Source organism: Oncorhynchus mykiss, chromosome 3, assembly GCF_057628025.1.
Source record: "Oncorhynchus mykiss isolate SJ-2025 chromosome 3, ASM5762802v1, whole genome shotgun sequence".
NCBI classification, from domain to species: Eukaryota; Metazoa; Chordata; class Actinopteri; order Salmoniformes; family Salmonidae; genus Oncorhynchus; species Oncorhynchus mykiss.
Genome location: NC_143024.1, coordinates 29,458,310 through 29,475,288, shown reverse-complemented (window position 1 = coordinate 29,475,288; position 16,979 = coordinate 29,458,310). Strand labels below are relative to the sequence as shown.

The 16,979-nt window shown below is 46.3% G+C and overlaps 1 protein-coding gene across 2 annotated transcripts in view; it reads left to right on the top strand.

The window, feature by feature from the left end:
* The first annotated feature begins 9,563 nt into the window (after nucleotides 1–9,563).
* Nucleotides 9,564–16,979, top strand: part of LOC110511851 (LIM domain-containing protein 1) — a 35,707-nt gene continuing 28,291 nt past the window's right edge. For both annotated transcript variants that reach the window (XR_016493379.1, XM_021592571.3), the window contains exon 1: nucleotides 9,564–11,840. Coding sequence is in view for 1 of the 2 variants with exons in the window: in XM_021592571.3 (XP_021448246.3) it covers nucleotides 10,478–11,840 (1,363 nt within the window). In the remaining variant the exon portion in view is untranslated. The remainder of the gene's footprint in view (nucleotides 11,841–16,979) is intronic.

Genomic DNA, 16,979 nt, shown 5'->3' with positions numbered 1-16,979 from the left:
TTAGTTTTGTTGACGTTGAGTGTGAGGTTGTTTTCCTGACACCACACTCCGAGGGCCCTCACCTCCTCCCTGTAGGCCGTCTCATCGTTGTTGGTAATCAAGCCTACCACTGTTGTGTCGTCCGCTAACTTGATGATTGAGTTGGAGGCGTGCGTGGCCACGCAGTCGTGGGTGAACAGGGAGTACAGGAGAGGGCTCAGAACGCAACCTTGTGGGGCCCCAGTGTTGAGGATCAGCGGGGAGGAGATGTTGTTGCCTACCCTCACCACCTGGGGGCGGCCCGTCAGGAAGTCCAGTACCCAGTTGCACAGGGCGGGGTCGAGACCCAGGGTCTCGAGCTTGATGACGAGCTTGGAGGGTACTATGGTGTTGAATGCCGAGCTGTAGTCGATGAACAGCATTCTCACATAGGTATTCCTCTTGTCCAGATGGGTTAGGGCAGTGTGCAGTGTGGTTGAGATTGCATCGTCTGTGGACCTATTTGGGCGGTAAGCAAATTGGAGTGGGTCTAGGGTGTCAGGTAGGGTGGAGGTGATATGGTCCTTGACTAGTCTCTCAAAGCACTTCATGATGACGGATGTGAGTGCTACGGGGCGGTAGTCATTTAGCTCAGTTACCTTAGCTTTCTTGGGAACAGGAACAATGGTGGCCCTCTTGAAGCATGTGGGAACAGCAGACTGGTATAGGGATTGATTGAATATGTCCGTAAACACACCGGCCAGCTGGTCTGCGCATGCTCTGAGGGCGCGGCTGGGGATGCCATCTGGGCCTGCAGCCTTGCGAGGGTTAACGCGTTTAAATGTTCCATAGGACCGCCCTCATCAACTTCCTCATAGAGTAGCGATCACTCAATCCTGGATGCTGATTGGTGGACTGTCATGTCAATCAGAAGACCACAGCCACTCACAGACTTAAAGGCGGGGACATCATGTGAATGGAAGGATGAAAGACTATTTGTAAATTAAAACAATAAGTAGTATCAACAGACATTTTTGTAAAAAAAACTACAAAAAAATATCTTTGTGAATAAAATGATATATTTTCCATTTGGTCTGATCTTTTATGAAATGTATAAAGCTGAAGAGGAACGTGTAGTGTTTGTGCTCACAGTATGTGCTATAGAACCTACAGAACATAGTGCTGAAACTAGCATCATGAAAAGCTGATGAGTGAAATAGAACATCCATCTGTCAGTTGTGAAACCAGGAGTCATACACTGAGACTGGAAGTGTTTTCAGACTGGATTACATGTGTATCCCTTTCCCCTTGTCACCATGGTGACACCAGACCCTACTCCTGTGCAGAGAGTTGTTTTGCGATTTGAAGTCACCAAGTTAACATACGGTCATGCATGGTTACGAGGTGATATGGCTCCAGTGTGTCTCTAACATCTCTCCCCAGCTATTCAACGGGTGAGTGAGGGTTAAGCCACATAGAGTCCACTGATAATGTGATGTGATTAGGTCCCACTCATGTTGGCCTCTCCATCAGTGGCGTCCATGTTTGAACAGAAGTGCTGAGGAACATTCCAGGACCTCTGGCCTCAGTTGGAACACAATCACGTTCCATTCAGAACACTAATTCCATAACCACACAGAACTCCATGTATGTTGTTGAGACAGACTGCAGCAGGGACAGGGACAGATAAGACAGGGCTTTGCAGACAGAGTTCAGTGTGTTATATCGGAGGGCATGTTGTCCGGTCCTCTGGCAGTCTATGGGGGTGCCACAGGGTTCAATTCTCGGGCTAACTCTTTTCTCTGTATAAATCAATGATGTTGCTCTTGCTGCGGGCGATTCCCTGATCCACCTCTACGCAGACGACACCATTCTGTATACTTCTGGCCCTTCCTTGGACACTGTGCTATCTAACCTCCAAACAAGCTTCAATGCCATACAACACTCCTTCCGTGGCCTCCAACTGCTCTTAAACACTAGTAAAACTAAATGCATGCTTTTCAACCATTCGCTGCCTGCACCCACATGCCCGACTAGCATCACCACCCTGGATGGTTCCGACCTAGAATATGTGGACATCTATAAGTACCTAGGTGTCTGGCTAGACTGTAAACTCTCCTTCCAGACTCATATCAAACATCTCCAATCTAAAATCAAATCTAGAGTCGGCTTTCTATTCCGCAACAAAGCCTCCTTCACTCACGCCGCCAAACTTACCCTAGTAAAAATGACTATCCTACCGATCCTCGACTTCGGCGATGTCATCTACAAAATAGCTTCCAATACTCTACTCAGCAAACTGGATGCAGTTTATCACAGCGCCATCCATTTTGTTACTAAAGCACCTTATACCACCCACCACTGCGATCTGTATGCTCTAGTTGGCTGGCCCTCGCTACATATTCGTCGCCAGACCCACTGGCTCCAGGTCATCTACAAGTCCATCCTGGGTAAAGCTCTGCCTTATCTCAGTTCACTGGTCACGATGGCAACACCCGTAGCACGCGCTCCAGCAGGTGTATCTCACTGATCATCCCTAAAGCCAACACCTCATTTGGCTGACCGTTCCTTCCAGTTCTCTGCTGCCTGTGACTGGAACGAATTGCAAGAATCGCTGAAGTTGGAGACTTTTATCTCCCTCACCAACTTTAATCATCTGCCATCTGAGCAGCAAACCGATCGCTGCAGCTGTACATAGTCCATCGGTAAATAGCCCACCCAATTTACCTACCTCATCCCCATACTGTTTTTATTTATTTACTTTTCTGCTCTTTTGCACACCAGTATCTCTACCTGCACATGACCATCTGATCATTTATCACTCCAGTGTTAATCTGCAAAATTGTAATTATTCGCCTACCTCCTCATGCCTTTTGCACACAATGTATATAGACTTTTTTTTAAACATTTCTACTGTGTTATTGACTTGTTAATTGTTTACTCCATGTGTAACTCTGTGTTGTTGTCTGTTCACACTGCTATGCTTTATCTTGGCCATGTCACAGTTGTAAATGAGAACTTGTTCTCAACTAGCCTACCTGGTTAAATAAAGGTGAAATAAATCAAAAGGACAGGGTGAGTCAGACAGAAGGTGTTGATTCCAGTCTGAAACTGTCGTTACGAGAACAGAGGAATTTGACTGACGTCTGGAATCACAGCTGGTATTCTGGTCTGATTGATGATGTCATCAGTGTATTGGCCAATGGATACAGGTTGCGGCTGGGTTGGATTGATGAGGTCATAGGAATGGGACAGAGGTACATGAAGTGAAGAGGACACAAGATATTTGAATCCAGTCTCCCCTTACCACAGCCCATTCAGCCCATTAACATCATCTATCAGTGAGCCACCTCATGGCTTGTAAATGGGACTCTCCTTCCCTGTCGTGTATACCCCAGTGACTGAGCACAGAGTCCTCTGTCTAACATCTACTGACTAGACCCATTACTGGTTCTAAGTGAGTCACTCAGATCATGTTGCTGGCAGGACGTTTTATTCCAGTAGCAATTTAAAGGGTCCAACACAACATGGACAGCTCCCTTCAGCAGGATTAGACATGCATTCTGAGCAATCAGGAAGTTGTCATTTGATTACCGGACTCTATGTGATGTGCCAGTCTCAAGATCAGTCTGTCAGTACCCATCTCTTGTTCCATCCTGACCTTCTATGGTCCTTTTATATGAATTGTATAGCCTAATGTCTGTTTTGATGTTACTCCTTTTGTCTCTTACTGTTGATAAACATACTTTATAATGTATGGTCTGAAACTCTGGGTCAGCTCAGAGAAGGAGAAGCCTGTCTGTCATTCTATTATGATGTAGTTTTAGATTTGACACGGTCGGACAGTGTGATATGTGATCAGGTGGAACATTTAAATTACAGGGAATAAGGGAGACGGATTAATATAGGGGAAGGAGGGAAGATGGTTGCTTTTAAAGAATGGCAGAGGCTGAGCGGTGTACTATAGGAAGCCTTTCTGCCTCAGTGACCTGACCTTTGACCCAGACCCCCTGGACATTCCATGTGTATCTCTAACCATCAGGTGGACAGGAAATTACTCACAGGAGAGACAGAATAACAGGAAGCTAGAAAAATGACCAGGAATTAAGAGATGAGCTAAGGACCAAAGGCCCTTTTAGAAAACAATTCCCCCACAATCCTTGAAGTAGTTGCAGCTGATTTGACGGAATGGGCTTGGTGAAAGCGTTTTTCACTCAATTTTAAGTTGGATACTTATTAGCTGATAATGACTGGCTGAGATACCATAATGGTGCAGTTTCGAGCAGTAATAAGCAGGTGTTATCCTAATGTTGCAGTAATGTAGTCAGGTTGATGCGAGGGAGAGCTGTGACACACTGGTCTGAACAGGACAAGAGACTTTGTTAATGCAGAAGCTGGCTTGAGCTTTGATTGGTTCTCTCTAACATTGTTTTTTTCCCAGGGGGGTTGAAAACTCTCATTGTTTGGATTTGAAAATCCAACAGTTGTATTGAAAGGGGGCGGGGCTCATGGGCTGTGTGTTGCTGCCCATGTGGGTGTTTGAGTGAGAAACACAAAGGCGAACCAATCAGTCCCCTTCATTATCGACTCATCTTGCCTACAACATCATGGAGCCTTCCCAGACTGATGTGAAAAAGACTTTGAGTTAGGTGTCAGCCAGACTAACAGTAATCAGCAGTTATAAGCAGTTATGACCTGTTGAAAATGACTCAAGCTGAACTGAGTACTTGATTTATTTTTTAGTTGACAGACACCATAGCTGTTTTATGAGAAGGTAAAAACATGTTTTATTCTCATGGTGTTACAAGTGAAATAACAGAACCCAACCTATACATTCTAGCCCTATCATTCAGTCCTATCAGTGTTTCTCTTTTGGCACATGTGGTGTGTTTTGTTTCACACTGCTGAGGCATGACTCAAGGCTGTGTGGGATATGAGGGAGATGGTTGTGAATCGTTATCAGCCACCTGATTCCCTCCCCTTTCTCTCTCAGTGTTGTTATTGCTCCTTTGCCGTTACATTCTCTCCCTGGATCCACAAGTGTTCTAGCCAGAAATCCACACTGAATATCACACAAATGTAGTGAAATGGACACACTTGCTAGCCAACTTCAATAGCTTTCTCATGGTGTTTTGAGCTCCTTGCACACTGCTTTCGTGGAGGAGAGAGACACTAAGCAGGTTTCCATTGACCCAGGTTTATTCGACAAAAGCGTTGCAAAAAAAATAATAATAATTGCGCCATCTAATGGAAACGGCAGATATATAAATAGTAATAGTTCGAAAACAGTTTTATACGTTCGACGGGTGGATTTATTTTGTCTAACTTTTTAAAAACAAATTACGATGAAAACGCTGTTTTTAGAATACATGATGATTGACGAATAATTCTAAAGGTACATGATGTCAGGTAGCCTAACTATAAACTCCACTCCACATTTAATTCTAAATGCCTAGCCTACTGCTTGCTAAACACATTTGCTTTGCCTGACTTTCAAGACTGCCTGAATTGCTTCGCTTTGCTTTTCTGGTTGGCCTGGAAGTTTCTCCATCCAATTATTTCAGATCTGCAAGTTTCACATTGGCACGGGCCATTGCAATATGTGAGCACATGAGACATTAGAATATGGCAAATATAGTCAATTATTGCATTCTATCCATGCTGACTTTCGCGGGCTACCTAGACATTAATAGGTGTCAGGACATATGGGCTGTGGCAATTTATTAATGTGCAATTTACCTAAATGGGCAATGGAAACACTTCAATCACTACATTTTTATTCGACTGTATAGGTTTTTGCTAGGTCTTTTTTTTTATAGGTATGACGTCATTACGTCCAGCTGTTTTTATCGACACACAAGTTAGTTACATGGAAAAGCACCATAGCAGGCAATTGTCGCATCTATTTTCTATGCAAACTTTCTAAATGTCGACAAAAACAATCTCTAGATAATTTAATGGAGACAGAGCTAGTGTCTCAGAGGAAGGCTTGTGATAGTCATTTGTGATTAAAAAAAAAGTCAGGTATTACTTTATGCTCACATAAATACATTTCATTGCCCAGTTATCATACAGTATATTGACACAGTTCAGACCAAAATTCCCCTGAACACACATTTAATTGTGTTAGCAACAGCCCCCGAGACATTTGACACTTTCATCAGCGCAGCTGTTTCCATGGCTACTCTAAGTCATTAAATAGGCAACAATATTTCACTGTGACTCAACTACCAGAGGAAGACCACAATCCTAGCAGCAGGCCCTCTCCAAAGACTTACAGGCCTACATTAACATAGTCTTTAATGGGTTTGAAAGTGTCCCTGCCCCGATCTTGACTTGGTGGAAACTAAAGGGTGGAGTATGTGTGAGCAAGGGTGGAGTATGATGGATAGTCACAAGCATTCTCCATTTCACTAGGCTGATTCTAGCCTGCTTAATTGTTTGAAGGGGATACAACATAATAGCCTGGTACAACCAGACTGATCTGGCAAACTGTATATACTGTATAAGCTCACCAAATCAGTGTGGTTGTACGAGGCTAAAAATATACAGGAGCTGGCTAATTTTCTCAGAGACTGAACTAAATCGGGTAATTTGGTCATCCAAGGAGGTTTGTTTGTTGTATTTAATTGTTTTGATGATAAAGCTAAAGCATTGGTATGTCTGGTAAAGGACCACATTAAGCCACAGTTATTCTGTTGTTTACCTCTCCATAGCAACACATCACTTAGAACAGGTTGTCTCAAGTTCTTTTACATTACAATTTCATGTTTTTAACTGTACATTGGTATTTCATATTTTTAAATGTACATACATTATGAAATTAGGTCTCAGTTCTATTGCTAATTTCACCTTTTCCAAATGAAAACGTAACATCTCTGTTGTTGCCAGTGGCGTGTATTCATCACAGCCAAGGGAAGCCAGGTTTCCTAAAAAACAAATGAGTCTCTCTGAGTTTCATAATTTTCCTTAAATTTGCAAGAGGCTGAATGTACTGTATCTCACCGGAGAAAGCATCCGAAACAGTCCACGGTGTCAAGGCATATGAACTAACAGGTTATAGAGCAAACAACCTATTATGGCTTTCCCAGTGATTTTACCCACGCACCGCTAATGGTTGTTGCCAGAAATTGTTCCATTTGCTGGGAAGGGAGAGCTCTGCCTTAATTAATATCCATATTCTAATTGTTAGAGCTGATTAATCCGAGCAGTAAAACAACATAATTTTCTCCAACAAGATTTCCATCACAATCTTAATTAGCTCAAAGTAGTGCCTGCCTGTTGTTGGTGGGTATTTGCGTGAGAACGTTATAAACAAGTGTATTAAGCTCCTTTTGGAGGATGGCTGTTTGCGGTGACCGTTTCCTAATTAGTGTACAGATGGTTACTGACTGTGCTTTATAAACATTCTGTTTTGATTACATCACAGCCAACCACCCCTCTCACAGTCTCTATGCTTCTACAGTGGGGAGAACGAGTATTTGATACACTGACGATTTTGCAGGTTTTCCTACTTACAAAGCATGTAGAGGTCTGTAATTTTTTATCATAGGTACATAGCAACTGTGAGAGACAGAATCTAAAACAAAAATCCAGAAAATCACATTGTATGATTTTTAAGTAATTAATTTGCATTTTATTGCATGCAATAAGTATTTGATCACCTACCAACCAGTAAGAATTCCGGCTCTCACAGACCTGTTAGTTTTTCTTTAAGAAGCTCTCCTGTTCTCCACTCATTACCTGTATTAACTGCACCTGTTTGAACTCATTACCTGTATAAAAGACACCTGTCCACACACTCAATCAAACAGACTCCAACCTCTCCACAATGGCCAAGACCAGACAGTTGTGTAAGGACATCAGGGATAAAATTGTAGACCTGCACAAGGCTGGGATGGGCTACAGGACAATAGGCAAACAGCTTGGTGAGAAGGCAACAACTGTTGGCACAATTATTTGAAAATGGAAGAAGTTCAAGATGACGGTCAATCACCCTCGGTCTGGGGCTCCATGCAAGATCTCACCTCGTGGGGCATCAATAATCATGAGGAAGGTGAGGGATCAGCCCAGAACTACACGGCAGGACCTGGTCAATGACCTGAAGAGAGCTGGGTCCACAGTCTCAAAGAAAACCATTAGTAACACACTACGCCGTCATGGATTAAAATCCTGCAACGCACGCAAGGTCCCCCTGCTCAAGCCAGCGCATGTCCAGGCCCGTCTGAAGTTTGCCAATGTCCATCTGGATGATCCAGAGGAGGAATGGGAGAAGGTCATGTGGTCTGATGAGACAAAAATAGAGCTTTTTGGTCTAAACTCCACTCGCCGTGTTTTGAGGAAGAAGAAGGATGAATACAACCCCAAGAACACCAACCCAACCGTGAAGCATGGAGGTGGAAACATCATTCTTTGGGGATGCTTTTCTGCAAAGGGGACAGGACAACTGCACCGTATTGAGTGGAGGATGGATGGGGCCATGTATCGCGAGATCTTGGCCAACAACCTTCTTCCCTCAGTAAGAGCATTGAAGATGGGTCGTGGCTGGGTCTTCCAGCATGACAACGACCCGAAACACACAGCCTAAGGAGTGGCTCCGTAAGAAGCATCTCAAGGTCCTGGAGTGGCCTAGCCAGTCTCTAGGCCTGAACCCAATAGAAAATCTTTGGAGGGAGCTGAAAGTCCGTATTGCCCAGTGACAGCCCCGAAACCTGAAGGATCTGGAGAAGGTCTGTATGGAGTAGTGGGCCAAAATCCCTGCTGCAGTGTGTGCAAGCATGGTCAAGAACTACTTGAAACGCATGATCTCTGTAATTGCAAACAAAGGTTTCTATACCAAATATTAAGTTCTGCTTTTCTGGTGTATCAAATACTTATTGCATGCAATCAAATTAATTACTTAAAAATCATACAATGTGATTTTCTGGATTTTTGTTTTAGATTCCGTCTCTCACAGTTTAAGTGTACCTATGATAAAAAATGACAGACCTCTACATGCTTTGTAAGTAGGAAAACCTGCAAAATCGGCAGTGTATCAAATACTTGTTCTCCCCACTGTATGTATTCAGCTCGGCTCCACAGACATTGGGATTCATACACAGTACTTAAACACCCCACCAAGGACACAGAAAAATACAGATGTATCCCAACTTGTCCGTCTGAGAAAGACCCCCCCCCCCCACCTCCTTTTCCACACACAGTTAGTAATGTTTACATATTTTGCATTACTCATCTCATATGTATATACTGTATTTTATTATATTCTCCTGTATTTTAGTCTATGCCGCTCTGACATTGCTCATCCAAATATTTCTATTTTCTTAATTCCATTCCTTTACTGTTGGAGCTAGAAACACAAGCATTTCGCAACACCGGCAATAACATCTGTTAAAAACATGCATGTGAACATGTCGAAGCAGCCGATATGCATCTGTCAGCACATCATATGAACTTGAGACATCTGAAGGTATAAATCCACATTACCCATATGTGGCCAATTTTTTTTATAGGGACTACAATACTAATTTAGATTGCAAATCACACTTTGTAGCCCTACATGATTCCTTAGCTATTAAACTGTGTTGATTCATAATTAACTTGAATTCAGTTGGTCCTGTACCAACAACGTAGCCAAAGAGATTGTGGGTATAAAGTAAACTTATCAATAAACAATGTGTGATAAAAAAAAAGAACACAGCCTAAAGGTAAATGTTTGTTATGCTATGTGTCTTGAGTTTTCTGGTGGTCCGGATATCATGAAAAAATCTACCCCAGAATGAAGTGAACACTGCGCCTTTAAAATCAAACAGCACCCTATCCCACGGTCGACTCCACACTATCCACATTCGGATCAGGAGGTTTGCTTTAGTTCAGTGTTTTGCCTACGCACTTGTAATAACCGTTTAATTATAGGCGAGCTACATTGGCGTTGTGAGAGGACCACAGTGGAATTTGTTCAGCAACTTGCAGGAAAAGTTTGGAACACATGCACTCGCTACAAAGTTGCAAACAACGTTTTTTGAATGGAGGCTTCGGCTGTGAGAGCCACAGTGAAGTTCGGAAAGGGGGCGCAGGCTGGGGTGGTAGGCTATCTGATCTGACGTTATAATCAGACAGTATCCTGTTGCGAGCAGAGTCAACTGGCTCACCGAGGAGAGGACGGAGCTTATTCTCGCTATTATCCATTCCGGAGTAGACCTAGGTATAATTGCTTCCGCGGGATAGCTGACACATTACGGGAGTACTATAACTTCGGGTTGGGATCTCCACGTCAGAATACCGCGTGACAGTGCTCTCTCTCCGCTGACTGGACTGGACAGTAGACTGCGCTAATATTTTACTTTGGGAGTAACGAGAGTTTGGATTTCATATTTTCGTTTCAATTGTTTACTGTGTTTAACGTTGTTTTTATTGGCTAGCCTACTTTTAAATAAGTTGGACAGAACGTTTTTTTGTGAAAGTTGTGGCTCGAACCTTAAATCAGATAATAGTTTATACACATTTTGTAATTCACTTCAAGATGGATAAATACGACGATTTGGATCTTGAGGCAAGTAAGTTTTTAGAAGACCTCAATATGTATGAGGCATCTAGGGACGGGCTGTTCCGAATGAAGAAGGATGCACGGAACAACTCCGACTTTGAAGAAACCAGGAGAGTTTTTGCCTCCAAAATGACAAAAATCCACATACAGAAACAGCAAGAGGAAATTGCCAAAAACAATTTGGTAGTGAGAATGAACGGGGGTCAAAACAGAGCGGCAGACAGCACGTTTTACACCAAAGACAGGCCGCCTATCAATAGCTACAGACAGGCAGGGGAAGCTGCAGCCAAGCCTCCCATACTCTCTGGCCCTTTGCCAGGCACCGCCAGTGGCGCGAGTCAGTACGCGCCCTATGACGCTCTGAAACACCATTCACCCAGTCAACAGTCATACGGCTACGGAAACAATTACGATAACAAGGAGCGTTTTGAGCCGCATTCTTACCACCACGCCTTGAGTCCCACCAGCCCTGGGAACGCACACACACATGCTTCTGGTCACCCTGCCAGTCCCTCGGGCACTTCGGCCTCCTACTCCTCCAGGGGTGGCCAGGCCTCCTCAGGATCCTCCAGCCCTGCTGGATCATCAGGCCTCATGTGCAGCCCATCTCAGCAGCCCCCACACCACTCACCATCTCCCCCCTTCTCCGACAGCCTACAGTCTCTGAGCCCCACTAGACTGCACCAGAGCAAGGCTGCCACCCTACTGGTGCAGCAGAGACCCCCCAAGTTGGCTGATGCTGGGGCTGCAGCAGACTGGATGCGGAGCTTGGGGCACCCAGACCTGTTGGCACCGCTCCCTCTGAGTGCCTTCACTGGCGGAGCTGACCTGTACCAGCAGCTGTCTCCCCAACTTGCCACTGTTACACCGCCAACAGGCCCTTACTCAGCAGCATCCTCTATGAGCCCAAGATCAACAGCCAACCATGGAAATCTAGGCCAGAACGGGCTCCCTCAGAGTCCTGTGGTTCCCCCATCTGAGGCAGCCCAGCCCAAAGCCACAGCTGGAGCTTACTTCCCTGCCTCTGCCTCTCCCTCTGGAATCAGTGTCTCTAGAAGCTTTGGCCAGGGTCAAGGTGTAGGCCAGGCGCAGGGCAGGCAAGTGGCCATGGGGGTGGATGTGCCCTCTGGCCTAGACAGCCAGCTGTCCTCTGGTGGTGAGGCATGCCAACCCCAGCCCCAGTCTGAAGCCCCCAGCACCCCCAGGGCTCTCAAACTGCCCAGCCAGACTCTCCATGTCCAGCCGGAGCAGGGGCCGTCTGCCGCCGAGATCAAATTAGAAGCCCTGACCAAGCATCTGGAGAAGGAGATGGACGCCCCGCCCAAGGCAGACTACTTCGGTAAGCTTAGTTTGACATTTTGATCGACCTGGTGTCACTCTTTAATCAAATTCACTATTTCTCTGTGTGGGTCACTAAGTGCGAAAATGGCCCACTGTTCCAAACTTTTCACCTCCTTCATTTAACCTTATCTTTGTGTATGCGTGTGTATGTTTTGGTTTGCTCATGCCAGATCAAGTGGAATAGTTGTGAAGGCGTCCTAGCGGCCATTCTGTCTGTGTATGTTTCTGATCATCATGGCTCATACTGTTGTTCAGTATTGAACTCGACAGACAGACAGAGCGTTTAGCCAGAGGCCTCTCTTCTATTCTCTTCTTCGTCTTTAAGTCTAGAATGAATAATTGTCTAATTTGTTTCTTCTTGTTCTCCTTAAATCCTCCCGTCTGGGTATGTCACTGACGGCCACCCGCCCGCCTACCTCTCAGGCTCGGCCCAGGGCCAACCAGGAGAAGGTTGTCTTCTCCTCTCAGCTGTAATAAGCCTGGTGGATTAAGGCACACACACACCCACATCAATAACTAAATTAATTAGTAACAGGATATTGGCTGCTTTTTTTTAGATCAGCACTGCGCTTTTGTCATTGTTTGTAAAACATCCGTTCTCTCCCCGATCACATCCGTCCTCTCCCCGATCACATCCGTTCTCTCCCCGATCACATCCGTCCTCTCCCCGATCACATCCGTTCTCTCCCCGATCACATCCGTTCTCTCCCCGATCACATCCGTCCTCTCCCCGATCACATCCGTCCTCTCCCCGATCACATCCGTCCTCTCCCCGATCACATCCGCCCTCTCCCCGATCACATCCGTTCTCTTCCCGATCACATCCGTCCTCTCCCCGATCACATCCGTCCTCTCCCCGATCACATCCGTCCTCTCCCCGATCACATCCGTCCTCTCCCCGATCACATCCGTTCTCTTCCCGATCACATCCGTCCTCTCCCCGATCACATCCGTCCTCTCCCCGATCACATCCGTTCTCTTCCCGATCACATCCGTCCTCTCCCCGATCACATCCGTCCTCTCCCCGATCACATCCGTCCTCTCCCCGATCACATCCGTTCTCTCCCCGATCACATCCGTCCTCTCCCCGATCACATCCGTCCTCTCCCCGATCACATCCGTCCTCTCCCCGATCACATCCGTTCTCTCCCCGATCACATCCGTTCTCTTCTCATGTGTTTGGCTGTTTGACTTAGTCTTTCCAAATAACATCATCACATGGCCGAGCACAGACCCGGACTTGAACATTCTTGCTCTAAACCACCATGTGCATGCTCGCACACACACATGCATCCATGTACACACAAAGGCACACAGGCACGCACACACACCTTTTGTACGCAGCCACAGTCTGGGGAATACAGACAATGACAACTGAATTACAGCACCTGTTAGTGTTTTTCCATGTAGCCTGTAGCTGCCCTAGGATACATGACATCAGTCTCTTTAGTTTATGTACAGATTAATATATAACTGGTTACGAGTAAATGTACACTTTTCCCTTTTAATGCAGAAATAACTATTGAATATAACATTTGTGCCCAATGTGTGCAACAGGAGAAGTGGAAGTGAAAGAGCACATGTTTGGTGGGGCTGATCAACAGATGAGAAAAGCATTGAGGAAGAAAGAAAGAGGAAAAGGAGAGTGAGAGAGAGAGGTAGGGCAGGAGGAGAAGAGAGAAAGAGGTAGGGCAGGAGGAGAAGAGAGAAAGAGGTAGGGCAGGAGGAGAAGAGAGAAAGAGGTAGGGCAGGAGGAGAAGAGAGAGAGAGGTAGGGCAGGAGGAGAAGAGAGAAAGAGGTAGGGCAGGAGGAGAAGAGAGAAAGAAGTAGGGCAGGAGGAGAAGAGAGAAAGAGGTAGGGCAGGAGGAGAAGAGAGAGAGGTAGGGCAGGAGGAGAAGAGAGAAAGAGGTAGGGCAGGAGGAGAAGAGAGAAAGAGGTAGGGCAGGAGGAGAAGAGAGAGACAGGTAGGGCAGGAGGAGAAGAGAGAAAGAGGTAGGGCAGGAGGAGAAAGAGGTAGGGCAGGAGGAGAAGAGAGAAAGAGGTAGGGCAGGAGGAGAACGAGGTAGGGCAGGAGGAGAAGAGAGAAAGAGGTAGGGCAGGAGGAGAAGAGAGAAAGAGGTAGGGCAGGAGGAGAAAGAGGTAGGGCAGGAGGAGAAGAGAGAAAGAGGTAGGGCAGGAGGAGAAAGAGGTAGGGCAGGAGGAGAAGAGAGAAAGAGGTAGGGCAGGAGGAGAAGAGAGAAAGAGGTAGGGCAGGAGGAGAAGAGAGAGAGAGGTAGGGCAGGAGGAGAAGAGAGAAAGAGGTAGGTCAGGAGGAGAAAGAGGTAGGGCAGGAGGAGAAGAGAGAAAGAGGTAGGGCAGGAGGAGAAAGAGGTAGGGCAGGAGGAGAAGAGAGAAAGAGGTAGGGCAGGAGGAGAAGAGAGAAAGAGGTAGGGCAGGAGGAGAAGAGAGAGAGAGGTAGGGCAGGAGGAGAAGAGAGAAAGAGGTAGGTCAGGAGGAGAAGAGAGAGAGGTAGGGCAGGAGGAGAAGAGAGAAAGAGGTAGGGCAGGAGGAGAAGAGAGAAAGAGGTAGGGCAGGAGGAGAAGAGAGAGAGAGGTAGGGCAGGAGGAGAAGAGAGAAAGAGGTAGGGCAGGAGGAGAAGAGAGAGAGGTAGGGCAGGAGGAGAAGAGAGAGAGAGGTAGGGCAGGAGGAGAAGAGAGAGAGAGGTAGCGCAGGAGGAGAAGAGAGAAAGAGGTAGCGCAGGAGGAGAAGAAAGAAAGAGGAAAAGGAGAGAGTGAGAGAGAAAGAGGTAGCGCAGGAGGAGAAGAGAGAAAGAGGTAGCGCAGGAGGAGAAGAGAGAAAGAGGTAGTGCAGGAGGAGAAGAGAGAAAGAGGTAGCGCAGGAGGAGAAGAGAGAAAGAGGTAGGGCAGGAGGAGAAAGAGGTAGGGCAGGAGGAGAAGAGAGAAAGAGGTAGGGCAGGAGGAGAAAGAGGTAGGGCAGGAGGAGAAGAGAGAAAGAGGTAGCGCAGGAGGAGAAGAGAGAAAGAGGTAGGGCAGGAGGAGAAGAGAGAAAGAGGTAGGGCAGGAGGAGAAAGAGGTAGGGCAGGAGGAGAAAGAGATAGGGCAGGAGGAGAAGAGAGAAATAGGTAGGGCAGGAGGAGAAGAGAGAAAGAGGTAGGGCAGGAGGAGAAGAGAGAAAGGTAGGTCAGGAGGAGAAGAGAGAAAGAGGTAGGTCAGGAGGAGAAGAGAGAAAGAGGTAGCGCAGGAGGAGAAGAGAGAAAGAGGTAGGTCAGGAGGAGAAGAGAGAAAGAGGTTGGGTAGGAGGAGAAGAGAGAAAGAGGAGGAGGAAGGAGGAGGAATTTAACTGGTCAACAGAAACAGATTTGTAAAAGGCCCAAGAGCATGGCTTTCTGCTCCTTTTTTTAAGCTAGAGCCACGCAGCACCCAGTTTGCGTGCTCTCTGGAAATTGTTATCTGGAAAAAAGGGGGAGAAAATAAGTGCTTGGCTGTCTTTCCTCCAGCTATACTGCTGTACTGTTGTACCGTACCAGACCTATACTCTGTGTGCTGCAGTTATAAACGGCTGACAAGGTGTTTATTACTCTGCTCTGAGAGCCCAGTTCCAGGCTAGTCCTGGTGGAAAATGGAAAATATGTGTACAGTATACTATGTCCTGAAGGTAAGGCCAGGAGTTTTTCCTCCTCATCCAGATGTGTTCGGCGTGTTGAGGCAAGGCCAGTCATCAAAACGGGACGTCCAGCAGAGAGAGAGAGAGAGAGAGAGAGAGAGAGAGAGAGAGAGAGATATCTAGCGTGCGCTTGTCCATCGGTCATAAAGCATCTCACTGCCGCCTCATAAAAGGAATTTCCTGCAGGAACGATGAACGTCAGTCCGGATTGTAATTCCCGTCCCAGCCCCCCAGAGGTCCACTCATTCAGTATGTAAGGGAAGATGTTCTGGGGCATGTCGCTGTCATGCTGAACACACCCACACAGATTCATAAGCACACATGTTAACATGTTATAGAGATTCCTGTGGGGGGCCGCAGTGGAAGATGGTAGAACCTTTGTGTATGACAATACTGTAACGCTGACACGCTCACAGCACACTCGCCCAGCACACACTCATTTTCTGCGTTATGCTGTCGTGCCAGAAAATAGCCTGCGTGACGGACAGATGCAGTTCCTGGCCTGGTCTACATACTGAACTGAAAGAGAAGCTCCATCCCTGACCTGCTTTTTCCACTGAAAGGAGAGGAGTATTCTTTCAGCCTGAACCATAGGTCTGGATACTCAAAGAGCAGAGCACAGTGGCTAGGAGAAACTCCCTAGAAAGCCAGGGTCATAGGAAGAAACCTAGAGAGGAACCAGGCTCCGAGGAGTAGCTGTGTCGGGTGAAGTTTACAAGAGTATATGGTCATTAAGGCCAGATTGTGTTGAGTTACTCCTCTCTAACAAGCAAACTATGGCTAAATGAAGAACCATAATACTATGGGAATGATGTTCTATTCCTGGGTTATCAGTTCAATAGTTGGTGTCATTTACTAAAGGATTGCCTAATTTGTATGATACAGTATATTATTGACCAGTGTGACTGTAAAGTCATATTTACACTGGGGGCATATACCTAGTGATGTAGTAGGTTCATGTAAAAGGGAGATTAGTGTGGCCATCCTAAAGGCTCATATGGGCCACCTCCAAAATGATATGGGCCACCTCCAAAATGATACCCTATTGCCTATTTAGTGCACTACTTATGACCAGTGCCCATATAGTAGTGCACTGTATAGGGTATAGGGTGCCATTTCAGACCCATGCCTAGTGAGTTCCAGCCAGCTAGGGCTGGGGTCTCTCATATCATATACTCTCTGCTCTGATTGGCAGAGCTGTAGCTGGATGTTCTGGGAAACTGAGTGTCGTGCCAAACGGCTGCACCAGGGGAACACAGAGGAATGTCTGGAGGACGGGACGGGGCTGAGGAATATAAAGAGTGGGTGGGGAGCTCACTTAGTTTCATAAATGATTAGATTAGCAGAAGGTACTTCGGGTTAATTTATAGAACCTTTTGGTGCGTCTTTGGCTGTGAGAGAGAGAGGGAGGGAGGTAGAGCAGGGAAAGAGAGGCAGAGGGGAGAGCAGATTTATGGGTGGGAGGTCAGACAGG